At 42.1% G+C, this 27,565-nt stretch overlaps 1 protein-coding gene across 5 annotated transcripts in view; it reads left to right on the top strand.

Moving 5' to 3' along the window:
* The first annotated feature begins 191 nt into the window (after positions 1-191).
* Positions 192-27,565, top strand: part of LOC113009298 (filamin-C-like) — a 59,639-nt gene continuing 32,265 nt past the window's right edge. For 3 of the 5 annotated variants that reach the window (XM_026147513.2, XM_026147516.2, XM_026147512.2), the window contains exons 1-15: positions 192-1,215; positions 15,396-15,644; positions 17,521-17,618; positions 19,327-19,477; positions 20,657-20,775; positions 20,862-20,939; positions 21,582-21,747; positions 22,039-22,239; positions 23,481-23,603; positions 25,272-25,409; positions 25,735-25,861; positions 26,121-26,257; positions 26,745-26,938; positions 27,019-27,132; positions 27,225-27,368. In XM_026147513.2, coding sequence (XP_026003298.1) covers positions 474-1,215; positions 15,396-15,644; positions 17,521-17,618; positions 19,327-19,477; positions 20,657-20,775; positions 20,862-20,939; positions 21,582-21,747; positions 22,039-22,239; positions 23,481-23,603; positions 25,272-25,409; positions 25,735-25,861; positions 26,121-26,257; positions 26,745-26,938; positions 27,019-27,132; positions 27,225-27,368 — 2,781 coding nt within the window. In that variant the 5' untranslated portion in view covers positions 192-473. The remainder of the gene's footprint in view (positions 1,216-15,395; positions 15,645-17,520; positions 17,619-19,326; positions 19,478-20,656; positions 20,776-20,861; positions 20,940-21,581; positions 21,748-22,038; positions 22,240-23,480; positions 23,604-25,271; positions 25,410-25,734; positions 25,862-26,120; positions 26,258-26,744; positions 26,939-27,018; positions 27,133-27,224; positions 27,369-27,565) is intronic. The other 2 variants (XM_026147515.2, XM_026147514.2) reach the window with 1 other exon arrangement.

Genomic DNA, 27,565 nt, shown 5'->3' with positions numbered 1-27,565 from the left:
TGCTTCAGTTTGCCGCGCCTCCATTTGGCAGCCAATGGAATTGCAAGAAGCAGCAACACCTCATTCAATTAACTGTAAACACCTAACCTCCATTGTAGTTACCATTAATTGTCATTAATCATTATCACAGAGCCTATTGTATTTTCAGATATGATATGTATTTCCAAACTGAAGTAAACTTTGATGTTTTTTATTTATGCTTTGTTGTTTAAATATCATGCAGTGATTTGATTCGCTGTCTGATGGTGATGTCATGTCCCTCCTCAGGGTGTCTCTCCAGGTTTGAGGACTCTAAAAATACCCGGAGGTGTCAGAGCGGCTGTGGAGCCCCGGGTCCGGCTGTCGGGGTGGGGTAGATGGGGGTGTCCTGGTTGGGGGTGTCCAGCGTGTCTCCACCCCCCTGTTCCGCGCCGACCAATGATCTGCGGTCTCGGTGTCCTGCGGCTCGGAGGATGCCCGGGCCGCAGTAGTATATGGTCATGGCAGGGGCATTCCTGGGAGTCCTGCGCAGTGACGCCGAGCCTTTAAACCTCGCTTCACGCTCCCGCAGCTGCACAGCCCCACTCTGTCCACGACGCCACCCGCGTGTGACCACAGCCAAGCCAGCCGGAGGACAAAAGCAGACTATTCTTCACTCTTCCTCCCGAGCCTCCGCTTTCTCTGAGAGTGTGAGCCACAGGAGTGACCTCGGGTCTGCATGCGCGCCTCTTTACGCACAGCTCCGTGAAGCTCCCTCCCCGCGCGCTGGGCACTGCCCCTCCGCTTCCACTGCCCCCCGTTTCTCTTTTTTTTCTGCCTTTCCTTCTCTTCCCACTGCGCTCGGTTCTATAAAAGGCATGTCCATGATGAGCAACAACAGCTACTTGGAGCCCCAGCAGTTCTACCAGAGCACCGCGGACATCGGCGAGGAGGAGGAGGAGGAGATGCCGGCCACCGAGAAGGACCTAGCCGAGGACGCCCCGTGGAAGAAGATCCAGCAGAACACCTTCACTAGGTGGTGCAACGAGCACCTGAAGGTGATCAACAAACGCATCAACGACCTACAGAAGGACCTAAGCGATGGGCTAAAGTTAATAGGGCTGCTGGAGGTGCTAAGCCAGAAAAAGATGTACCGGAAGTACCACAGCAGACCCAACTTCAGGCAGATGAAGCTGGAGAACGTGTCCGTGGCGCTGGAGTTCCTGGAAAGGGAGCACATCAAATTGGTCTCCATCGGTGAGTGCGTAAAACCGAGACAGAGGCGCGTTTGGAGAGTTTTTACGCAAATTTTACGCACGGTGTGTATTTGTATGTGTGTGTGTGAGAGAGAGAGAGACCTGGAAACAGTCAGCCCAACTGCTGGTTTCTTTCATAAAAGGGGTTTTAACAAAGGTAATCACGTGTGGCATCGGTTTGTGACTGACAGGTCACAGGTGTGGCTCACAGGTGTGTGGAGATCCAGGTGTTCACAGCTGTTCAGTGCGTACAGCTTCATCAGTGGATTCATTCAAAGAGTTTCTTATTTTTAAGGATAAAAAGTCAGAATTATTAAAGCCTGCTTTTAAATTTCACCCAAGTACAGAGTATGTGGTTTTTGCAAAAGGTCTCGGGAGGGCTCAGAGAAACTTGTTGAAACTTGAACCCTTCAAGAAATCCAAAAGTGTTTGGAACCCTCCAGAAGGACGTAAATCGGACTGCAGATGTCTTGGAGTGGATGTGAATGATGAGTGGCCAAGGTGTTGCAGGGTTTTATAAATCCTGAAGAAGTACAACTTTACTGCTCAGTCTGCAGACATGAAGTCCATGCTACTTAGTACAGCATTAAAAAACTAGTATAGATGAAGTTAAATGCACTAATCTGACTAAAGGACAGTATTTGCAGACACAGTGTGTTTGTGTTGCTGAATTCATTGTGCAGTGGTGTGTTGGAGTCTGTGTGCCATGGTTTTCAGTGTTTATATGAAGGTTTAGTTGTTAACAGACTCCTGTTGAGAGTAATTGTTCCCACTTCAGTCTGTCTGTAACTGTGCAGGACACAAAGACTAAGCAGGCTTACCTTCATTAAATGAAACATAGGTAGTAACAGTAATAATAACTTTGTTCATATAGCATGATTTAAAAAAAAAAAATCAAAGACAGATGATCAAAAACATAAATAGCAAAATCAAAGGGAGACCCTGAAATAAAAGACGATAAATGAGAGAGAGGAAAAATCCACACACTGAAGAAAAAATCACAGCCAACAATTCTTCTTACATTCAATATCAGGATTAAACTGAGTTTAGACTGAGCTTGTCACAGTAACCGTCAGCTGGAAATCAATGCTTTAATTAAAGAAAATCACTTTTTGTAATTATGTCACATTTATTATAACTTAAGGAAAAACATGCTTCATTTTCATTCATTGAGCAGTTTTCAATTTCGGGCTTTTGAATGTTTCTTGTATCGGATTAACAGAAAATACCCAGCTGTGTATTTAACTTGTGGACATCTGTCATATATTCATGGAAATAATATTAAAATATTTAAAGAAAAATACTGACATCACTAACGAGACATGGTGGTTAAGGCTAAAGGTGAAAGTTTTCCTCTGTCCAGCTGTGCGCTCAGCTCTGGAGATAAGTTTGTTTTCATGTGTTGTAGTTTTACTTTTGTTGAGGGTCTAACAGGACAAACTGAAGCTTGAGCTGCTGTTGTGAGTCTGCAGCTGATGGGGGGGCTGTTGGGGGGCTGCGAGGCCTGGAGGGCGCAGTTACTTGTTGGGGTTTTATGGGGTGGAGGGGGTGGAGGAGGTGGAGGAGCAGTGTGAGTAGGAGTTGATTGATAGCAGCACAGCTGAGCTCTGCTGTCCCTCAGCCAACAGCTGCTGAAAATAGACCCAGAGAATGCAGGGCCTCGCTAACCTGCTGAGGGGCCTGGGGGCAGAGACATGCTGAGGGCTCCTCAGGACCCCCTTATGCAGGGCAACATTTAATTAAACTTTGTTAATAAAATGCATATGCTTTTCTATTATTTTATAATAATTTTATATAGATAGATAGATAGATAGATAGATAGATAGATAGATAGATAGATAGATAGATAGATAGATAGATAGATAGATAGATAGATATATCTATATCTATATAGATATATAATTATATATAAAAGGTCATTATAACCAACCACAGCTGACAGGCTTCATAAGAGGCCTGGCCTGGAGACAGCCACTTAATAATGTTTTAGCACTAGTAGTGGGGCCAACAGGAACTCATCATTGGTTAGCTAATATATGTGAGTTGCTTGTTGTGTCTGATACACAGATATTTGATGTGTGACAGGATGTGATCTGTAACCTGATTGGCTTGTTTCCAAACCTGAGGGGTGGGTGTATAAATGGTTAATGTGGTGTTTGTGTAGCTGAGGCTGCTGAGCTGAACTGCGCGTTTTCTCTAACCTGGATTCTTTCAGCCAAACTCCATTCAAATATCAGCTAATTTTACCTCCATGCCTCTCTGGCTGTGTCTCTGTAATAGTTGCCATGTGTTGCAGCAGTCAGCACACAGGAATGTTAAACTAAGGCCAGGACACCCCGCCCCTCCCTCCCCTCATAGTAACTCACTACACGCTGCTGATTTCTGAGCCGTGTTTCACATTAACTTCCTGTTACAGCTGAGGATATCCTACCTGACTGTGAGGTCACAGGTTAGACTGTACCTGTACAGCGTTTATGTGAAAACTGTGATACCGAGTCTGTGTGTGGCAGCAATTCAGAGGTCAAAGGTCGGGTGGAATAGGAGACGAAGAGAGGTTCAATGTGGAGATGGTCATTTGTGGGAGAGGAAGTGTGAGTGTGGTATCGCCTCTCTTTTTAGGACGTACTGGGAGCTTCACTTTGTCACACTGTCGGCTTCATTAAGACCAAAATAACGAAGTCGAGTCTGAGCCTTTCTTGTGTGGGGGTGACGTCCTGCTGTCCTGAACCTTCAACCAGGATATAATAGTGAGAGTAAAAAGTCATACTAAAGAAAAACTCAAAGCTCCCAGCGGGACTCGAACCATGACCTCCAAAGAAGGGCTCCTTCCAAGCTCCTGATGAGGACGTCACAGGCTGTTATATAAGACACCCTCGTACTGTCCTGATCCTCCCTGCTGAACACTTCCTGTCAGGCACCGGCAAACACGAAACTAATGAGGAGGCTGTGGTCACGCCCCGTTTGGACTTTTATGTTTGCACTTTTTTTCTTTTGTTATGAGCTTGTTGGGTTTAGATGGTTTAATCTGCACCAGTAACCCACCTCTTTGAAGCTGTGGTGTGTTTGCACCTTCCTTCTCTCAGAGCTCCTGGAAACCTCAGAATCAATCTGTTATGAGTCAGCGGGACAGCTTTCATTAACGATGGCTCAGCATCTCTAAGTATCACTGAGGCAGCGTGACACCAGCTGGATGCTGGAAACTACATCAAGGGTCCAGCTTAACCAGATTAAAGTGAGCTTGTTTGGTCATTTCCAGATGTGGGAGCGTGTTTAAGCCACTGTTGGAGACAGATGTTTCAGTGCTGGGCGTCTACATGCTAGTTGGTCTTTGTTCCCTCTGAGCCTCACTGGGTATTTGTGAAGTTTGAGAGGAACAGCTGCACAAACAGCAGAAATCACCTCAAAACAGTTTAAACTAGCTGAGGGTGATGTGGGGGAGTAGGAGCCCATTACCAGATGAGCTAATAAGCAAAACTGGAGATGGTGGGGAGGAAGAACACCCTTTAAACTGGAAAACAGGAGGAGGATCAAGGAGGAGTACCTAACAATAAGATCAGCAAAATTTCAAATGGACTGCAGGGAAAGAATGAGATTTTTCAAAGCCCCGGACTTCCCCTGTGTGTGTGTGTGTGTGTGTGTGTGTGTGTGTGTGTGTGTGTGTGTGTGTGTGTGTGTGTGTGTGTGTGTGTGTGTGTGTGTGTGTGTGTGTGTGTGTGTGTTTGAGAGAAGAGAGATCTGGTGTGATCTGCTGACTGTCACACTGTAGACTCTGCAGTAAACGTCCAGTTTGAGTCTGAACAACAAAGACTCACTTTAGTTACTGCCCCCCCCCCAGACAGAGACCAACCACATGACAAGAGGGTGAGGGTGTGTGTGTGTTTGTGTGCATGTGTGTGTCAGCTGTCGCCACAGCTGTTGTGAAGCATTTGAAGCAGCAGCCGGAGCCTGAGCACATCGAGGGGAATGATGTGTTCAGGCTCCAGCTGACAGAGTTATTATAAGTTATTGATTAGTGTGTGGTGTGTTGTATGTGTGTGTGCAAGATCTGGGGTATCTAACAATATCTAACAGTGGTACATTGGCTTTGCAGAGCTACATCCCTAAAAAATCAGACAGACTGAGAAAAGTTCCACGCTGGAGAGATTTGATCTCTCGGCTGGTTTGTGAACGCCTCCATGCTCATTGTCGTTGGAGGAGGAGGCTGGGCTTCTCTGCTTAGACTGCTGCCACTAGGATAAGAGAATAAGATGGATATGTGTGTGTGTGTGTGTGTGTGTGTGTGTGTGTGTGTGTGTGTGTGTGTGTGTACATATATGTACATATATGTAGTAATGTGAAAAAATGCTTTAAACAAAGAATGCTTTCAGAAATATGAACGCTTGTTTATTTGCCCCAAATGTAGCCAAGCCAAAGTCATTAAGAATTATCTTAAGTGTAAAGAAGAACAAGAAGTACTGGAAGTAATGGCATGGTCCCCACAGAGCCCTGATCTCAACGTCATCGAGTGTGTCTGGGATTATATGAAGAGACAGAAGGATGTGAGGAAGCCAACATCCACAGAAGATCTGTGGTCAGTTCTCCAAGATGTTTGGCACAACCTACCAGCCGAGTTTCTTTAAAAACTGTGTGCAAGTGTACCTAGAAGAATTGATGCTGTTATGAAGCCAAAGCGTGGTCACACCAAATATTGATTTGATTTAGATTTCTCTTTTGTTTATTCACTGCATTTTGTTGATTGGTGAAAATAAATGATTAACACTTCCTTTTCTGAAAGCATTTTTTCTCTCATCTCCGTTCTTCCTCCTGATCGCCTCTCAGATCAGCACATTTCTCTTTGACCCACCTGTTTCTTTTGACCCTCACCTGCACTATAATCCAGTGGAGAGTGTCTTAAATTGTGGAATCTCACATGAAATCACGGCTTTATTCATATCAGCTCCAAACAGCCTCTGAGCCGTCTCACGTGTCGGGTTTCTCTGGGTGGTGTTGTCAGAAGGAAGGCGCCTTGATGAGGATGACACCGGAGCGTCACTGCTACACGAGGATATACCTCACATCTATCACACCATCTGACAAACGGATCCCGGCTCCTGCCAAGTGTCCCTGCTGAGGGACACCTCCCTGTGGAGCCAGGGACACTTGGCAGGATTTCGGGTGCCTGAAGTTTGTCTGTCAGGGTGAGATGTTAAGCTGTGTTATTGGAACTCTGATATATATCTGTTTTATGTCTTCATATTCCTCTCAGTCTGTTCAACTGTTTGTTTCCTGTTTTACTTTGATAGTTTTGTCTGGTGTCTTATATTGATTTTGACTTCCTGTCTATCTCCTTGTCCCTCCTCGCCTCGTTTAACCAGAACTCTGAGGTACATTTAGTCCTTTGTTTGCTGCTCATATGTGGGTGTTTTCGGTATCTAAGCTCCTCATGCCTGGCGCTGGCTGCACTCGTTTCACGGCTCATCCAAAGGTCTTCTTCAGTCCTGACAGATGACGGGGAGTCAGTGGTATTTAATTTGGAGGCGGATCAAATGCATGAAGGTGTGAGCGGGGCTAAATGATATAGGCGGTTGATGGCTGGTGTCATATGCCACTACCTTTGTCCAGTGATGGTGCTTCAGGTCTTCAGCAGCTCAGAGAACCAAGCAGGACCCTGAGATGTAAATGTTACTGTTCCTGGATCAAGCTCTCCTCACTGAGGAGGACGGAGGCCTGAACATCGTGCGCGACGTGTACAGCCTGGAAATCCAGTAGATCCTTGCTCTAGGTCTGGTGGGTGATCAGCTCCTGACTGACTGACCTGCTCGTGTCTAGCAGAGCATTTGAAGTGTCCAGGTAACTGCTTTGACCTCCTTTATTCAAGAAAGCATTCAGAGGAAGAGAATGTGTTAAACTACTGATAGAGTACATGTTTGTGCGCTGAATATTGCAGTAATAACACGTATTTCTCACACCTGGGCATGCTTTGAGGTACAAAGCTGATGGAGGGATAAAAGTTCATTGTACACCTGATGTCACTGTGTGGACTCTGAGGGGGAAACACCAGAGCAGCACACTCAGAAATCCTAACCAGCTGCTGGCCCGATCAGCAGACTTTGGTCTTTTATAGCTCACGTGTGTGTGTGTGTGTGTGTGTGTGTGTGTGTGTGTGTGTGTGTGTGTGTGTGTGTGTGTGTGTGTGTGTGTGTGTGTGTGTGTGTGTGTGTGTGTGTGTGTCTTTAAATAGTTGTGGTCTTTGTGAAGTCTTCCAGGATAAACAACAACATCTCATTTACTCAGCTGCCGTCCATCTGCTCAGACAGAAATCAGGTTTGAGCTTCCAGTGAAGTTCGGGAGCAGCTGATCAGTGACTGAATGAGCTCTATCTTCGCTCCATCCAGCAGGTGCTCGGGGTGGATGTTTGTGTGACAGCAGGCTGTTGTTCTGTTTCTTCTTGTAAACTTCAGCTTCATGAAGAGCTTTTACAAAAGTGACCCACTCAAAAGGCAGTCCAAAAATATTTTTTCAGGCTTTTATTTTGAAAAAACACTCCTTCCTGTAGTGTTTAAAATGCTTCACGAGTAAAATCAGACTGCGAATTGCTTAAATGCACTAAAAAGGGTAAAATCTACTTTATGTTATGTTAAATTCAGCTTCCTGCAGTCAGAGTTCACCTCATGTTCATTTCTTCCCCCGATACTAAACGACCTACATATACTTTCCTGCTCTGCTCACATCCAGCTGCCTGTTTTCATACTGTGCCAGGGCAGCTTTGCATGATTCACAGTTCAAAATGTTATAATAGTGCTTCTTTATCTGATCCTGCGTGTCGGTGCAGCCCGTCAGTTCATACTCTGTCGGAAACAAACTGTTTTAGCTCTTTTCACTTTACAGCTAACCTTCTTCTGATTGGCCAGTTTCTGGAAGCGTGGTGAGGGACACTACCCAGTAACTGTGAACAGCACTGCCTGATTTTGTTTTTCTTTTGTTTGTTTGTTTTTTTGTTTGGGGGGGAGGGGTATCAGCCTGAGTCAAGATGACGTGGTGATGGTCGTGAAAAGAAATTTGTAATCTGAGAGTGTTTGAAGCTTTGTTGATATTCACTGTGAAAAATATACAGAGCCTTTAAAAGTCCCTTTTCTCAGTTTGAATGTTGAAGATTGAGGTTTTCTTTGTTTCGTCTGCCTTCGTATTGCAGGCGTGACCTCGCTTTGACCTCTGTGTGACTGCAGCTCAGCAGATAGTAGAAATCCTCCCATACAGACGTGAACATCAGCGTACCAGCCTGCGCCTTGGACGGGTGCTCACACAAACTATCTGCACTCCATCAGTCTGTCACGACCTCATTTGTCCTTTTAAACCACCTTCAGTTTACTGAGGTCACACTGTGAGGGCTCAAAGGAAGCCTGGCCTCAGACTGTCTGACACCAGTCTGCTTCCAGTTAAACCAGTGATGGAGACATTCAGACTTTCTCCTGATCTTGGATTGTTTAACTCTCCTTTTTCAAATTGAGCTTGACAGGAATCCGATGAAAGGATGAGTAACTTTCACTCTTCAGAGAGGAAGAGGACGCGGTGATGTCAGGCTGGTGGTTAAACCACCTGTAAAAGCAGACTGTGGACATTGGTGAGTCCAAGCGTAGGTGATCTTCCTCTCATAGTCACAGAGTGGAGTTTACAGCAGTGACTCTATTCTCAGGGCTGCGTTTTAAAAACGTGCAGATAAAGAGCGACAGCAGACTGGACGCCATGTCAGCAGGTAGCCGGAGGATTGGCTGGCAACTTGTTTTAACTTCCTGTTGTTGGACTCCTGCAGAGCTCAGACCCTCCTCTTTAATTCTTTCCCTACATCGTCATCCTCGTTCTTTGCTTTTTCCACCCTCCCTCCATGTCTTCCTCTCTCCACTCTGCAGCTCATAAAGCCTTTCTTTCTAAATGTCACATTACACAGCTTCTCCGTCACCCTCGAGCTTGTTCTGGAGGAGGAGGAGGTGATGGAGGAGGTGACGGGGGGGCTGTTTTCCTCTCACGCTGCAGGCTTTCTATCAGGACTCCATTGTTTCTAGGTGGCCTGTTTGTTTGGTAACCAATGACGACCGGCGAGCGTGGCTGTCGGACATTAACGAACAGATGAGTTGTTGTGCGGCTGGCAAAGTCCTGATTTTAGAGCCTTTGGGGGTTTTTACAGAAAACTCACCTCGACTCAGCTTCTGTTTACAGGACGCGGCGCTCAGAGCACGTGTAGCTCAAACCCACCTTCTCCAAATTATAAATCACTTTTTTTGAACACACATTCACATTTTCCAGAAAGCCTTCCAGCCACAGGAAATAAGAATCAGTGGTGACGATCATGTCTGAATATGAGCTGATATTTATTTCTGTGCTTCACCATAAACTATTTAAATGATCGCAGAATAAACTGTGTTTATCAGGCAGGGAAGGCCAGGCCAACTGCTGCAGCAGCTCCTGTTTCCTGGGGAAAGATTACAGCGACACTCCAAACACATTTCCTCTCTGGACACCGGACCGGGCTAATCTCTGGGCTCCGAGTTTCCTGAGGGGTGAAGAAAGGTCATCTGAGCTCAGAGAAGGAAAATATGATTTAATGACTGGGAACAGACGCAGTGGTGTTTCCATCACCTCAGAGGACATCACACTGAGATTTATTTCCTTCAGGCTTAACCTTAAACTAACCTTAATCTCACTTTAAAATAACATTAATCCCAGGAGACACAGAACAATTTATCTGCCTTACAGAGGCTGCTGTGGTTTCAGACATGCAGAGTCGTGTTTCAATCATTTCCAGCAGGAAGATATTAAAGAAAACTTATTTTCATTAGACTTAACTTAATGTCAGTTTAAACCTTAATATAACTTAATATAAAATATCTTTATTTGGGCAGAGTCAGGACCTTACATTGAGTTTTTTTTTTGAATACTTTTTAATTTTACTCTTTTTAAACAAATATCTGTACTTTCTACTCCTTAAATTTCCAAAGCAGTCTAATTACTTTTGCCATAACACATTTGAGGGGAGTTATTATGTCATCACTCACATCAGTTCCTCACGTCAAACACATGAAAGGAAATCCTGTTCACTTATTAATCTCCAGGAGATGTGGCATAAAAAGAGATGACTATGCCAAAGTCACAGGTTAAAGTGGGACAGTGTTTTTTTGTGTGTGGGGTGGGGGGTGGGGGTTACCACAACCACTGCAGGTGTCCATAAGCTGTGTGTTTGTGGTACTTCAGCATCTAGTCTTCGTTTTTTTAAAATCAGATATCAGGTCTGTACATGTGAAATTGTGTTTTTTCATATTGTGAAACATGCTGCTAAACAAACTGAGGCAGACAAACTGTGTTATTTGAAATCCTCTGCAGTTTAGTGCAGGATAAATAGGTTAGTTTTCTGCACTGTGATGGATTTAAAGTAGGGGTGGGAATTTAACACGTTAATTGCTATTCATTTTTTTTTTTTGAACAAATAACACATTCAAAAAAATAATGCATTTAATTGCAATTTGTATTCCAAGCAAAGGGGAACTTTTGTCAATGCACAATTTCCTGGTATACTGAATACACTGAGGCACACATCAGAGCGACTGTGCTTGACCCATGCTTTAAGGATTTAGAGTGTCTTGCAAGGGGAGAGCGAAAAGAGGTTTGGACCAGCCTTGAGGCCGCTGCAGGAACAGTGTAAAGATGCCACCACAAAGGAGCCAGCAAAGACAAAGAGCCTCCTCTTCTCTTCGTTGTTTTCAGACTCTGATTCAGATGAGGAAGCCCTGTGTAACAGGGCCCTGAGTTTGTACAGAGCAGAATCCACCATCAGCAAGACACACTGCCCGCTGCAGTGGTGGTCCAGTCGAGCAGGGACCCACCCACAGCTGTCTGTCCTGGCCTGCAAGTATTTGATTAGTCCTGCCACTTCTGTCAGATGTGAGAGACTGTTCTCAGTTGCAGGTCACAGTAACAAAAAAGAAAGCTACCTTCAGCTCAGAAAATGTGAACAGACTAGTTTGTCTAAGTAACTGGCTGAAGAAGACGGACAGTAAATAACCATGGAGGTATTGTGAGTCCAGTGGGTTTGTTATGTTTTGCACTAAAATGTTCAATGATCACACTGTTTTAACCTAATGTACAAAATAAGGTTACTTAGAGTTTAAAGGTGAAGCTGTTGAAATAACCTTTTATGTTTCTGCCTTATCTTTTTTAAGAAGAAAACCTGCACTTTATGTTGACATTTTTATTATTATTATTGTAAGACAATACAATTTTGAAAATGTACTTAAAATGGCACTTTATTGTTAAGTCTGCCCAATTTTGAACAGGGATGTTAGGTTTCTCTGTTTTGGATTGAGTTAAATCCTTTTTTTTCTTCCAGAAATTAAAAGAGGTTGAGTTACAATACATGTCCATGTCTATTATTTGATTCTGTCACCCACTAAAACCCTTTTCAATTTAAAAAAAAAAAAAAAAAAGCACTCTTGGACAAATTTTCTTGTGTGATTAAATGCGATTATTCGAGATTAATTAATTATAAAGTCGCTAATTAATTAGATTAATTTTTTTGACCTAATGACAGTGTGTGACTGGTGCACAGTGGCTGTGGTTTCATGGTCAGAGTAACTTTACATCAAGTGTAGCAGAGACTCATTCACTGAATTCCACCTTCATACCAACTTTAGCACTCAGTAGAAATCGTCATATCGTCGTCACCCCCCCCCCCCCCCCCCCCCCACACACACACACACACACCTGAATCCACTTGAACCCCTGACTGTACACATTGACTGTACCTGTTTAGAGGTAAAGTCACCCTCTACAATGCAGGCAACAGAAATATAGATTTATTTTTTTTTTCCTTCTTTTTCTTCCAGTTCAAACTGAAAATAATTAGGATTAAAAAAGTTAGATTAAAGTTTGTATTCCCATCTACTGACATTATTTTATCATTATGTTGATATAGCACAAGGTTCAGTTAGCATTGTGCAAGACATAGAAATGTCTTCCAAAGATCTGCTTATACTTTCTTACTTTTTTACTTTTAATTAAGTATAGAAGTAAAGTTAAATCAGTACTTCACCTTTTTGTGGTGTGTTTCTAACAGTAGTACCTGTACTTCTGCTTAAGTACAGAATGTCTTTACTTTTGCCAACTCTGGTCAGAGGCCTTAAGAAGATCATTTGTAACCTTCACTAAAGCTGTTTCTGTGCTGCTATGAGCTCTGAAACCTGACTGAAACTCTTCGGATAAGCCATTGCTCTGCAGATGATCTGTTAGCTGTTTGACAACTACTCTTTCAAGGATTTTTGAGATAAAGGGAAGGTTGGAGGCCTGTAATTAGCTAATACAGCTGGGCCAAGTGTAGGGATGGGTATCGTTTTGGTTTTATCCGATACCGGTGCCAAACCGGTACTTTTGAAACGGTGCCGGTGCTTAAACGGTGCTCAAACCAGTGCTTAAAGAATGGAGAGCACAAAATTGGTCCAAAAACCTCTCATGTTCAGCTGGTTTTTTGTAAAAAGATAACAATGTTAGCCTTTTCTGCAGCTATGGGACATATATGGTATCACTCCTGGCTGGAAGCAGTGCTTAAACAATGGACAAACACAAACTTTGTCCAAAAACTTCTCATGTTTAACTGTTTTCCACTTTTTCTTTGGTCATTTTAGCCTTTTTGGCCAGGGTGAAGGGAGTATCTGCCATCAAACAAGAGGACAGCCGCATGTAGCTATGATGATGTTTGCTAGTTCACCTTACATGCATTAATGTAATAACGTGGTTAGCCTACTCAACGTAAATTACACACGAACAACATTAAGCTACTCACGCAGAGAAGAACGGCTGCTGCCATCATCATCCGTCATCATTTCTGCTACACTGGCAGGGCTAGGGGCCAGGACTCTCCTCTTTGGGTTTTTGGGGGATGATGCTAACTCCGGGTCCGATAACAGGCACCACACCCGCAGTAGATGTGCTCGGTGTGAGGTCTCGCAGCAAGCTATCAAATACGGCGCATTTCTCGGCTTTTAAAAAAAAAAACGCTATGCGTCGCCAGGTGTTTCATCGGATTCTTGGTGTTACCTCCTTTGACAGTATCACAGTATCAGCTTAAAGCACTTGTTGCAGGCTGCTGAGTTTGCATATTTTGCTGTGAAGTACAGCCAGACTTTTGACCGCTTCGCCTTGGACATTTTTAATCTGTAGCTCTGCTCTAAAAGAACGTACGTACCTGGCCCCGCCTACTATCCTCGGAAACGTAAAATGATCGGCTAGAATCTAAAGTGTATCACAGCTCAGGAAAAAAAAAGCACCGAAATAAAGCACCGAAATGTGCGCTGCTTTTCGGTCTGGTTACTACCGTTTATGTCAGAACCGACACCAGTACCCATCCCTAGCCAAGTGCTGGCTTTTTAAGTAAAGGTTTAAATACTGCCAGCTTGAAGGCCTGTGGTACATAGCCAATTATTAGAGATAGGCCGATCATATTTAAGATTGAAGCATTAATTAATGGCAGGACTTCTTTGAGCAGTTTTGTAGGAATGGGGTCAAAAAGACACGATGGTTTGGAGAAGTAATTACTGAAGTTAACTCAGAAAGATTAATTGGAGTAAAAGACTAAATAAATAGTGTTACATCTGTGCGAGGATTATGAATATTTCTTTCTCTAATAGTTAAAATTTTATTTGTGAAGAAGTTCATTAAGTCATTATTACTAGTTGGTCTTTAGTTTGTCTCTTTGGGAGCTGACACAGGCGATGGGGCTTTGGGGGGATAACAGGAGAGAAGCTGCATAGAGGCGTGTAAGACTGCAACTCTGTTTCCTGGTCCAAACTCTGGATAGTCACGTTTTGGTGGTTTTAATAAATTTGACCAGATTTCTAGAAATGAAAGCTGCTCCATCCAATGTGGGACGGATACCATCTCTCCTAACAAGACCAGGTTTCCCTCAGAAAGTTACCCAATTATCTATAAAGCTCACATCATCAAAATAAGCTGGCAGGCAGTGTTCGTGTTGCTTGTATGTGGTAATGTGAAGTTAAAGGCGCTGAAAACAGCCAAAGCGTGAGTGAAACTCCAGCTGTGTGTTTAGAAGTTGGTTTCCTCGCCTCCTGATTGGGTAGGCCTTCAGAAATTTTAACAACACTCAGGGGGAAACACAAGGTTTTCTGCTGTTTTAAAGACGACATGTTCACATGCCAAGCTGACCTCAATATAGAAAGAAAGCAAATTCACCTGAGAATTCAGGTGTGTGACAGAAAACAACAGCAGTGTTCAGCAGAGCAGGAGAAATGTGTCTGAGGGTGTCCTCCATCAGATTCCTGTTAATGTGTGTGTGTGTGTGTGTGTGTGTGTGTGTGTGTGTGTGTGTGTGTGTGTGTGTGTGTGTGTGCGCGCATGTGTTTCCTATTTAAACTGACCTCATTCCTCAGAGCGGGGGCTGCATGACATCATGCTGCTCGCTGCTGTCGATGGATGAAACTTTTCTGCACGATGACAGAAAAAAATAAGTCTCCTGATGTCTGAAAGATAAACAGAGAGCAGACGTGAACTTTTATTTTGGCACTCTTTGGCAGAACAGGAAACTGGGTCACGAAATGTTGGAAATCAAATTCAGCTGAACGTGACTTTAAATTAATCAAAACCAGCTGTTAACATCTGTTCACTGATGCTCCACACGTCACAGAATCAAAATACCACAACAGCGCACGTAAAAGTATAAAAATATAATCATCTACAGTCATGATACAAAGAAAGTTAAAAACAACCTCATAAGAAAAAACAACCATGACACATTACACCGTGTCTTTATTTAATTAATGAAACTAAGTCCATCTCATATTTCAGCAGCAGTAAGTTGCACTGATGGTTCCTGTGTGACTTCATCAGTCCGTCTCATCTCTGCGGGGGATTTTTAGTCCACTCTTTTTCACAGCCATGCTTTAGTTCATTGAGGTTTGCAGCATTCATTCATGCACAGCTCTCTGAGCTCTGCAGCCCTTCTAAACAGCCATACCTGTTAGTCTTTTTCTAATTGTGCTGTCATGAACTTTGACTTTTAACCTGCTAACTGATGCTTGTAGAGTCTGACATGTAGTTCTTGGTTTTGTTGCTCAGTCTGACCTCAGGGTGGATTTGCTAGAGCACTCAATCCTGGAAAGACACTCACATTAAAACACCTGAATGACTCTGTATTTATTTCAGACTCCAAAGCCATCGTGGATGGGAATCTGAAGCTGATCCTGGGTCTTATCTGGACCCTGATCCTCCACTACTCCATCTCCATGCCCATGTGGGAGGACGAGGATGACGAAGACGCCAAGAAACTGACTCCTAAACAGCGTCTGCTGGGCTGGATCCAGAACAAGGTGCCCCAGCTCCCCATCACCAACTTCCACCGAGACTGGAGGGACGGCAAGGCGCTGGGAGCTCTGGTGGACAACTGCGCCCCCGGTAGGATCCCGCTGACACTGCACACAGTGTGCAGAGACGCTGATGTTTAAGTTAAAAATGATCAGTAAAAGTAGTTTAAATGTTTTAAGACAGGAAGCTGACTGAGTTTGGTTTTCTTTAAAACGTTCTTGTGATTTAAAGAAAAGCGGCTGCTGTTTTCCTGGAAGCTGAGGAAAGCTTCCAGGAAAATATAGACGCTGTCAAATAAAAACTTTCCCTGAAGCCGTCAAACTGTCAGTTAAAGTGAACATGTGCTTAAATAATCTGTGAGCTGATGTGAAGCAGCTGCTAAATCTAAACTATCGATTTGTTCCTGTGTCAAAGTTTTCTCCAGAAAACCTGATATTTAACTTCCTGTATCGATGTCTGGAGGGTTTGGTCATCGGCTGAGTGCTTCGCTCTGGAACTGATCCAGCCCCACTAACCTGGAGTCAGGCTGTAAAAATGTCTTGACTTTGCAGGAAAAGTTGAAATCTTCACATGGAAGTTTGTACAGCACACTTGGGGAGGAGGAGGAGTTAATCCTCTTATCAGCTTCAGGCTCAGAGTGTTTCTGTGTTTCTGCTTCATGTCAGCAGCTTCAGGAAACAAGCAGCAGCTGAAATCTGCAGTTTCTGCTCTGATCCTCATCAGAGAGCAGCGAAGGACAAATATGTATAACTCATCAGCTTTAACGTTCAGCTAATTTTGAGTTTTTCAGTCCAGGGTGAGGTGTGCCGGATATTTTCTGATCTCATTTTTGAGTTTGTGAAGCTTATTATGCAGCCAGAGGCTCGTTACCTTTGTGGAAATGTGTTCAAGTAATTTATGAGGACAAAGTGTGTGTGCTCAGGGCTGATTACAAGAAACTGGCTGAACATATTGTTCCATATTTTTTGTTTTCATCATCATTTCTCTCTGATTAAGGTCTAACAGAAGAATCCTCCTGTTTTATGTTTAATAACAGTCACATATTTTATTCATGTTTTCTGCTCCAGTTTCATAAATGCTTTTTCTTTTTCTCTTTCATCATCGGAAACTTTTATCTTTAATATTTCCATATAACAGACCTGCATTAACTAACTGCAACACCTCCTCCATTTCCAGTTCATAGTCAGCACTTAACTGTGAAAATATTTACAAATAATTCAAAGTGCATTAAAATAGAAATGTTGAGAAGATCTTGTTACTTTGACTCTGTAAGTCTGACCCTCGACGAGGTTTGATGATGAGCGTCTGCTGCCTCTGTTTGTATGTAAAACCAACAAGAACTGAAACGAGTAAACCGGCTCAATCAAAATAAAACCTGTAATAACTAAACCTACAGTTTCATTACAAAGCTGGTTTCTCCTAGATTACAAAGTAAACCCGTTCATCCATTTATAAATATAAAATACAGACATAATTACAACAAATTTTAGACATTTGTTTGTTTTCTCAAGAATATTCTGTAATTTCACAGTGAAGCATATGCGAGTTAGAGAAAATTGTGCACATGAAATAGAAGTAGTCAAAGTGTCTTTTAATTATAAAGTACTCTGTTGTCAAAGTCCATAAAGAGCCCAGATCACATATTTTTATGTTCATAATTTAATATGTGGCATAAATCGAATATGTAGTTTTTTTCATGTTAGTTTGATATTAACTCCCAAACTTTGTCTCTTATGGAAATGAACTCGTGTCAGACATGTTCTGAGTTTCTAAAGCTTGAACAAAAAGGAACTCGCTACACAAATCAAGGAAAAATAAATCTTATTTTGAAATATTTTCTCTGCAAACTGTTAAGCAGGAGCTCATCGGATGTTCTGCAGCAGAGGCGACTCAGACTGAACGTCGTCCTGCAGGACAGACTAGTCTCCTGTACATAATGAAACCTCTCTGTCTGTGCTGCCTTCAGGTCTGTGTCCCGACTGGGAAACATGGGATCCCAGTCAGCCAGTGGAGAACGCCCGGGAAGCCATGCAACAGGCTGATGATTGGCTGGGAGTGCCACAGGTAACACCTACCTGCGCACGGACTGCAACACATTCAGTGTCTGTTCTCTGAGTTTCTTCTTACTGATTAATGAGAAAATCAGAGCCAAAATCTAGGAAACAGCTACAAAATAAAAGCCTCTGCTTCACTGAACATGGATGAATCAGGGATAAGTTGACCTGTATGCTGTTTATATCTGCCGGTGAGCTTTGTGGTTCCTTTGAATTCAGGCTCAGAGGATATATTTGTTACGATTAAATTGAACTTCAGAAATAGCAGTCGTGGTTGAGCCATGATCCATGTGGATGATTCACACGCTCGACTCTATTTTCAGCCTGCAGAGATGTGAGCAGGCTGCAGTTTAAATTAGCAGCAGAGCAGATGAGTCAAAGCGATTGTTCACTCAGTAGTCTGAGGCACGAAGTCAGAGTCTGAGTTCAGCTGCTGCCTAATTTCTGCAGGTCGGAGGTGAATTAAGCCTCTCTAATTTCCCAGAAAGTTTAATCATAAAATTCAACTGCCAGAGTCGTTTAAATGAGAAACGCAGAAATTTTTTAGTCAGAACTTGTAAAGAGAGGAATAATGTATAAATGTTTTCACAAGAAATTAGAGGGAAATGATTTGGTAAGGAGCGCTTAAGTGGAAAAAACACATAACGATGACAATAATGATAAAACTCTTTGCACTGTTCTCAGGTTGATTCAGGCGGTTTTCCTCTGAGATTTCAGACGTCTTCTCACTCTCCTTCGCTGAGCAAGCAGCTGTTTACCATTTCACCGACCCCTCACGTGTTCTGTTCTTTTGTTATTTATGTAATTAAAAAACAGATTTTCTGATCAGATGAAACCATTCATTTTGATTTCCCTCCAGTTTCTCTTCCATGGAGGATTTTGGACTCGACTCCCTCAATCTCTTATGAACTCACTCACTTCAGCTGTTGGAGATTAGAGACGTCTTTATCGAGGCCATCTGATGTGTTTCTGGCAAAATGAAATCGTTTTTAAGTTTCCAGCTGTTATTTTTTAAATAAGTATTTGCAGCTGGAAATGTATTGATTGTAACAGGTTTACTGACATGTTCACAAGCTCATCAGCTAATTTATGTCCTACCACTCTGAGCTTCACGAGAAAGAGCAGGGCATCCCCTAATCAGAGGGTCGGTGGTTCGATCCTAAGCGCCTCTATTGTGTGTGTGTGTATGTGTGTTTCTGGGTTAGTAAAAAAATGCTTAAAGACGTAAATTATTATAACTTGTTGTGAAAAGTGCTTTGAATGCTGAGTTCGAGTAAATGGTAAATGGCCTGCATTTGTATAGCGCTTTTCTAGTCCATAGGACCCCAAAGCGCTTCACACTACATTCAGTCATTCACCCATTCACACACACATTCACACACTGGCGATAGCAAGCTACATTGCTAGAGTAGAACATTGCTATAAAAGGACCAGTCCATTTAACATAGTTCCAACTTAAAAGCAAAGCAAAGAAATAAAACTGCAACTAAATCAGGAGATGTTAAGCATAATATGAGAAAACAAATTTCTAGCTGCAAAACAATTTTCCTTGAAGGTTTTTAAACTTCTGAAGAAATCGTCAGTAAATGGAAAACTTACCTTACCAGTCATACAGGAGAACCGTTAGCAAGGACATGTAGTTCCAGTTCGATAAAGCTTGAGTGTGTGGCTGCTGTGTGTTGAGCTGATGCAATTTTCGTCTTGTCCTTCCTCTCCAGGTGATTGCTCCTGAGGAGATCGTCGATCCTAATGTGGATGAGCACTCTGTGATGACCTACCTGTCTCAGTTCCCTAAAGCCAAACTGAAGCCCGGTGCCCCCTTGAGGGCCAAATCGCTACACCCCAAGAGGGCTAAGGCCTACGGACCAGGTGAGTGGAAAATGCACAGGAACAAAGTTCATTAATCAAACTTCAAGTTTTATTGAGGTTTTAGAAAAATTTCTGGTAGAATCGACTCATTGGGATTGTACAAAAAACGTATTGTAATACCTCAAAATTCCATCAATCATTTAGATATTTGTCTCATTACTCAAAACAAAGTTGTTAGGTGTGGCTGTGTGCAGACAGGAATAGGACCCAAGGTGCAGACTCCGGAGACAGAACTTAAACCAAAACAGCTTTAATGCTGAACTCAAACATAACATAACTGGGAAAAAAGGTCAAAAATAAACTCACACCGGCGGATTGACAAAACACACAGCAAAATAAACGGTAGATTGCGACACAGACACTAAGAAACACAGGGCTTAAATACACAGAGGGAGCAATCAGGGAATGAGTAACAGGAGGGAAACACAGCTGGGACAAATTAGAACTGACGAGACCAAAGAAGCGTAAACTGAACACACTGAGATAAGACAGAGACCTTCAAAGTAAAACAGGAAACACATAACACAGACTGAACAAAGACACAGACTCACATGCAGGCACTACAAAGGGAACAGAGACGTGGGAACAGGGCAGACACAAACACTGACTGAACACGGGGATATAGGAACTTAAGATACACATAGACGCGAACTAGACAAGGGGATGCAAGTGATAGGGGAGACATAAGACGGAACTCAAAGAAACCAAAAACTAGAAAGTATAAATAATAACATAAACTCAAACACCCTGGGTCAACGACCCAGGCATCCTAACAAAAGTATCTAATCTGAGGATGTCTTTGGGCTTATTTAACTCCTTTTTTTGTTTCATAGATGAAACACTGAAGTGGAAAAAGATCATTGCTAAATTTCCAGAATATTAAAATGTTTAATAAATGCAGATGCACATTTAAACTGAAATCATGCTCAAATAGCAATTTTATTTGTACTGTTAGCTGAATTAAAACAAGTTTTCTAAATATGTTATCGACATCAGCACATTACGGCCCTAAATCCAGAAACAGTCAACTTTATTGTAGCTTCTGTTATTAACACGGTAATACCACATCTGAAAAACTATGTCGCCATTTACGTAGTTCGATGCTATCGGAGGACTTTCACAAACATTTCCATTCATTACTTCAAACAATAAAGTTACGTGTGATCGCTGTGTTTGCAGGTATCGAGCCTCGAGGTAACATGGTTCTGAAACCAGCAGAGTTCCTGGTGGAGACGGTGGAGGCTGGACTGGGAGAAGTTCTAGTTTATGTGGAGGATCCAGAGGGACACACAGAAGAGGTGCAAACACACCCTCACATTAATTTAAAAGGACACAAAAGTTAAATATAACTGAAATTATGCTGCATCATTTCTGTCTCCATCAGGCCCGAGTCATCCCCAACAACGACAAGAACCGAACCTACTCTGTGGTCTACCTGCCCAAAGTGGAGGGGCTTCATAAAGTAAGAAGCTCTCACTGTAAGGCTGAAAGAAGTACAGTGGTTCTTATGTTATTGATCAGAAATACAGGGCCATGGTTCCCAACGTTCTTCATCTGATGGACCTGCACAGCCTATAACATGGACCCAGAGCCCTTCATGTTTGAAGGGGAACCCATTTACATTGGACAAGGATGACTTTACCATTTAAGATAAATAAATACAAATACAAATAAATGTCATCATCCACAATCAGTAGCATAACTGTTCACTGACTCATCAATAACTGCATTCTCTTTCACCATTAATTATCACTTTTAATCATGTATGCATATCTATTTGCTACCATTTATCAGTTCCTTTTAACTTTAACTGGTGATGTCTGCTCAATTTTGGTCTCTGTAATTTTTTTAATGTTTATGTTTGAGCTAATCTTTCTGCAGAAGAACTCCCTGTGATGCTTATACCCCTGATTGGGGAATACTGAACCAATGACATGTATAACTCACATGGATCATGTGTGGATAAAGGAGCTGTTTCTTGTGTTGTCCTTTTGACAGGTTCTGAATGTTTCCTGGTTCCTTTGTCTTAGCTTTTGTTTAGTTCATGGAAACACAAATTTATGTTTGTGAACCTAACAGGCCTTTGCGGTCCTCTTCCACTCAGGTAAAGGTGTTGTTTGCTGGTCAGGACATCGACAGAAGCCCCTTCATTGTAAATGTTTCAAAAGCCATGGGCGGCGACCCAACCAGAGTTCAGGCCCGCGGGCTGGGACTGCAGCCAACGGGAAATGTGGCCAACAAACCTACATACTTTGATATTTACACTGCAGGTAAGTCTCATTGTATTGTTAGTTTGTCTGAGCTACATTCCCTTAATAAAAGAAAATTGATGAAAAGTTTTTCTTCCATCATTACTCTTGAAAGAACAAATTAAAACCAAAATTATGCACAAAAACATTTTGTGGTCTCTCGGAGGGACTCTGACTCTATATTTCCATTAGCTCTGGGTATCCACTGCTATATTTCCTGCAGATGACCTTCATTGTCTGATACTGTTCCAGTGACTGTCACATTCCTCCTCCATTGTTTAAAGGTCTTGTTATTCTCTGTCCGTACACCAGGAGCGGGTGCTGGAGATGTGGGCGTCATCATTGTGGACTCAAATGGCCGCAGGGATACAGTGGAGATTGTCCTGGAGAACAGAGGCGACAGTGTATTTCGGTGCACCTATGTCCCTGTCCTGGAGGGACCTCATGTCGTCTGTGTGACTTTTGCTGGGCAGCAGATTCCCAGAAGTCCTTTCACTGTCCACATCTCCGAAGGTGGGCTATTAACATTTACTTTATGTCTACAACACTACAAACTGACCTTTCTAACTCTTTCCTGCATTCTAGGTGCTAGGCAGTTCCTTCAGTGATTTAAAATGAAAACCACAATTTTGTCCTAAAGTCCTATCTTATATGTAATTCTTTAAATCTGCAGATATATTTTTATTTCATTCATTTAATATAGTCAACTTAAATATTTACAATATTTATTTTAAACATTTAACTGACCCTGTCTCTTATTGTAATACATTCACCAGCACAGATCTCTGATCAGCATGCGTGTAACATTAAACTTCAATGGATTTTGTAACAGGAACCTTTGGTATCGTCCAAGTCCAGGTCTTCTGAGATTGTCTGTGCTTCCTTTATGGTTCACTCTATGGACTTTCATGTTTTTAGGCTGTGGTGTTTGATCACCTCTGGTTTGCTGGAACAGGATGTGGATATTTATATGGACTGGATTATGTCTGACTTGGCTGTTCTTGATCTGGGATTTGGCTACTTTTGGTTAGGACTTGTAAGTCATGTTTGGAGCGTTCCTAATTTGTCTTAATTTGGAGCCTAAATTTAGGGTATTATTGGCAACTTGGTCTTGTCTTGTAATTTGTTGCAGAAGTAGCCTTGGGATGTCATGTTGGATTAAACTAATTTGGAATTAGATGAGGGGATTTTTCAATATTGAACTTAAGAATCGTGAAATGTGATTTCCAAGGATTTAAGATATAAATCAGGACCGTGTTGATCCAGGACACTGAGTTTGGGAATAGCTTACCTTAATTTGAAGTCTAACTTGACTTATCTTTGAAAATGGGACTAGCCTGATTCAACTGACTTGAGAAAATTCCAGTGACTTGAGACTAACTTTGCAGAATTAATGCAGAATTAAACTTTATCCCAACTGTCTACGGGTTTGATTTATGTTGGTTAGGTGGTTAGGTCTGGAATAGTTTGTTTTGGGTTGACAGGATTTCCCATGTTTTATTTAGCGTTGGTTTGTTGGTTGTGTTTGATTTGTTTTAGTTTTGTTTGGATTGATTTGGCTCGTTTGCTTTATTTTAGTGCATTTGGGTTGGGTTATTTTGGGTTTGCTTAGTTTTCGTTTGGTTTGGGTTGGGTTGATTTGGTTGAATTTGGAGAGTTCGTCTTGCTTTGGTGACGCTGCCCTTTAACCGATCTGGGTTCTGTCCTCCTTGTGCCGATGTACAAATGCATCATACTGTTATTCCCTCCTTCAGTTTCACAGAGTGTCCCTCCTCCTGGGTCTCCAGTGCAGATTGTACCTCAGTCCATACGCACCCCACCTGCTGACAAGACCAGGAGAGCTCCTCCTCCAACACCACCCAAACCCAGGCGACCAAGTTAGTACAGGCCATTGACAGGATGCAACTGGAGCCTGCCTGCGCTAGCCTGGTCTTTTCGACTCAAACTGTCTTCACTTTGGCCCCATATGGATGGGGGTTCCCTGCCTTACAGCATGTCCTGGCACTGCTTCATCCTGAGCAGCTTGTTCTTTTTCTACATCTCAGAAACTGAATGTGGTAGTCTAAAGCCCTTTTTGAATGGCATCAGAAATAATTAGGAATTATTTAAGTTCATCATTATTTTATCATTATTATTTTATTACACTTTAGTTCTGTAGAAATTCAAGCTTAATAATTTACATTTGGGTTGGTTGTGGTGTTCTGGGATGCATTTTGTCAAAACTATCTATCCTGAGAACATGTTGTTAGGTCAGTAGGTTGATAAAAGCAGCAAAGAAAGCAATTCCAAGTAACTCAAGCTATTTACTGCTCAGTTTTTTGTTTTTGTTTTGTTTTTTTAGCTCCATTGCCCACAGATTCAACTTTTGTGTCAGCAAAAATCCAGAATATTCTCCTGAGTGGGTTAGTATGTGTGGTGGGTCACGTCTTGTAAACATTTGGAGACTTTTGTTTGATTTAGATGGTTAACAAAAAATCTACAAGAACCGTTGAGGGCTGGAAAACGACACTGACAAAGTAGCCCAAGAACAGCTCAGATTTTCTTGGTATCACTTTTAATTTTAAGAAATTTTGTAGAATTGAACAGGGTTCAACTATATAAGGAGGTATTAAGAAAAAGTGTGTTATGAAGAAGATTCTGGGTTGTTTTATTGGTTTGAATCTGTAATTTGAATAACAACTAAACAGAATAAGAAGTGTTAATAACATCTTAGCAAAACAACAAAATTAACCACTTTAAAATAAAGTGGTTAGCAAGTGACTTCACATAATTATATATAATCAAAGAAGAGGCTTAAATGCCAGAGTGATCTTCTACTTGCTCCTCCCCAACATCATCATCAACCCTGCCTGTTCTTCCTCACGTCGCCTCCAGTAACTCTTCCTTCTGCAGCTAACCGACGCTCTATCCTCTGAGTGCATCGTGTTCTCAAATCTGATGCTTCAAACTTAAGTTTAAGTTTAAAGAACATATCAATCTATAGCAAGTTTTTCCTTCTGTTTGCTATTAAGTTTGTGTGTATTTTGTATTTTTCTTGAATCTTCAGCTCTGAATTCTGATTTCATCACGTCTTCCTCTTTGCTGCTTTTCCCTTTCAGCCTCAGCAAACTGCATTTTATGGCGCTGATCAGCTGACTAATGAGAAACTCGTGCTGCTCTGTGTGTGTGTTGTTAGTATATTTTAGTTAGAATCACTGTGTACTGTTGTACACACAGTAATCATTTGAGTTCAATCAGCTGTGCACTGATCAGTCTGAGAGAGTAAATGAGTAACCTGTGAGATTAACTATTAATTTCTGAGACCAAATTAACTCCAACTCAGCCCTCCATTTCAAGCTTCATAGCTCCTCCATGATAGCAGCCGACTTTATGGCTTCAGCTGGAGGAGGCAGTTGGACAGATAAGACAGATTCTGATGATTCTCCAGGAGATTCAGTGTAGGATTACATAGGAAGTATGAAACAGGCTCTGTGTGTTTGTGTGAGTTTCATTATCATTTGAGCATCGTTTCCCAGTCTTAACCTCCATCTGACTGATCCTTGCAGCCTGTAACCCAAACGCCTGCAGAGCATCTGGCAGAGGTCTGCAGCCGAAGGGTCTGAGAGTGAAAGAATTGGCAGATTTCAGAGTTTACACCAAAGGAGCCGGCAGCGGGGAGCTCAAAGTCACCGTAAAAGGACCAAGTAAGACAGCAAGACTCACCAACCCACGAGATTCACCAACTGGAGCTAAAATCCCTTTAAGGAAACACATTTAAACACAAAACTGAAGAGAACCCCTGTTATTTTTAGTACAGAACACTGACTATAGCTGATATTTGTGAGATTTTTAATGATGGATTCAGCACAGTATGGCCTTTCCAGAATATCCAAAAAGAGGTTTCTCCTGTGTATGTACATTTGTGTGTTTTACAAAATGTTTTTATTTTTGGTAATTGGCTTTATTTTCATTTGAAATTTAGCTCAGTAAAGGTGGGCTGATTGTGGATTATGTTTATTTTTAATACAGAGGGCCTGGAGGAGTCTGTGAATGTGCTTGAGATGGAAAATGGCCTGTATGAGTGTAATTATTACCCCGTCATGGCAGGAAAGTACATCGTAACCGTCACTTGGGGCGGACACAGCATCCCTCGCAGGTGAGGTTGATGGAGTGATTATACATACTATTACATTTTGGGGAGTTAACAGTGTTTATTACAGCTGTGCATTATGTCACATATAGTAACAAATGCATGCATTTTAATCATTTGGCCATGTGATGCCATATAAAACTAAAGATATTGAGGATCCAAGATTGAACCCTGAGGTACTCCAGTGACTTGTGTGCATAAATGTAAACTTTTTTTTTTATCTGAAATAATGATAAAAACTAATCAATTCGTTCTGTTTTTCCAGCCCATTTGAAGTTTATGTCAGTGAGGAGGCAGGGCTTCAGAAAGTGAGAGCCTGGGGTCCAGGTCTGGAGACCGGTATGGTGGGGAAGAGTGCTGACTTTGTGGTGGAGGCCATTGGAACTGAAGTGGGAACTCTCGGTTAGTTACAATAACATAAAGATGGGACTCAGGAAAACGTTAAGAGCTTAAGGTGCTGACTTATGGTCAAAAGCAATCCACAGTACTTCAACATCTTGTTGAAAAAATATTTTTAAATTTAATAAGGATGTAACATTTCTGCTGCATCTATCAAACGAAACGAGACCAAGGAAATCTAACACCTCATATGTTTCAGTAAACAGCTACCAAACAGAACTCCACATCTTTTATTTGCTTAAGTGGTCATGGAATAACAACCTGCAGACCTACTCCTTATCAACAGTCTGGTTACTTTTGAGCATCTGAAAACAGGGCATTGTGTGTAAGATGTTTGCCACTGTCCAAAAGCCTCTGGATCTGATGGTATATCCTGCTATTTCTGTGAATATTTGTGTGTCATGTAAAGTATTGAACTCCATGGGCAGATCCCATTGTTTTCACATTCATCAATGATAGGCAGTGTTTAAATAACAGCGTCTATGTGTAGGTTTCTCTATCGAGGGGCCCTCCCAGGCTAAGATTGAGTGTGATGATAAAGGCGATGGATCGTGTGATGTTCGATACTGGCCGACTGAACCAGGCGACTATGCCGTCCATGTTATTTGTGATGACGAGGACATCAAGGACAGTCCCTTCATGGCCCACATCCTCCCTGCTGCCAGTGTCATCTTCCCTGAGAAGGTCAGATCAGAGCCTTGTTGAGTTTCAAACATTTTCCTGCATGTTTAATTTTTAAACATGTGATGTGTTTACTTCCTCAGGTGAAATGTTACGGTCCAGGTCTGGAGCCTTTGGGCTGCATTGTTAACAAACCTGCTGATTTCACCATTGATACCCATGGAGCTGGCAGAGGAGAGCTGAAGCTCTATGCTCAGGTGAGGATTCAGAGGCAGCCTCTCCGTAATGTTTTAATAACACATTAACATCTTTTCAAAGTCACACCAGTGTAAATCTGTTTGTGTTGTAGGATTCAGATGGTTTCCCCATTGACGTCCAGATCACAGATAATGGAGACAGCACCTACTTCTGTGTTTACATTCCCACAAAACCCATCAAACACACCATTATCGTCACCTGGGGTGAAGTCAACGTCCCCAACAGCCCATTCAGGGTATAAAACCAACACCAAATATAGTCTTACATTAAAGTCACTGAAGTATATCCTTTAAATCTGTTAATCCCACTGACAATGTCTGCAGTTTGTTGCAGTGTAAACTGGTCAATCATTAACACGAACATACAAATACCTTGCTCTTTGAATTATTACCAACTTACAACAGACACTATGTGAGATTAGTTTCAGGTTTG

The sequence above is a fragment of the Astatotilapia calliptera genome, chromosome 17 (assembly GCF_964374335.1).
Source record: "Astatotilapia calliptera chromosome 17, fAstCal68.1, whole genome shotgun sequence".
Taxonomy (NCBI): Eukaryota; Metazoa; Chordata; class Actinopteri; order Cichliformes; family Cichlidae; genus Astatotilapia; species Astatotilapia calliptera.
This window is presented reverse-complemented; position numbering and strand designations above follow the sequence as displayed.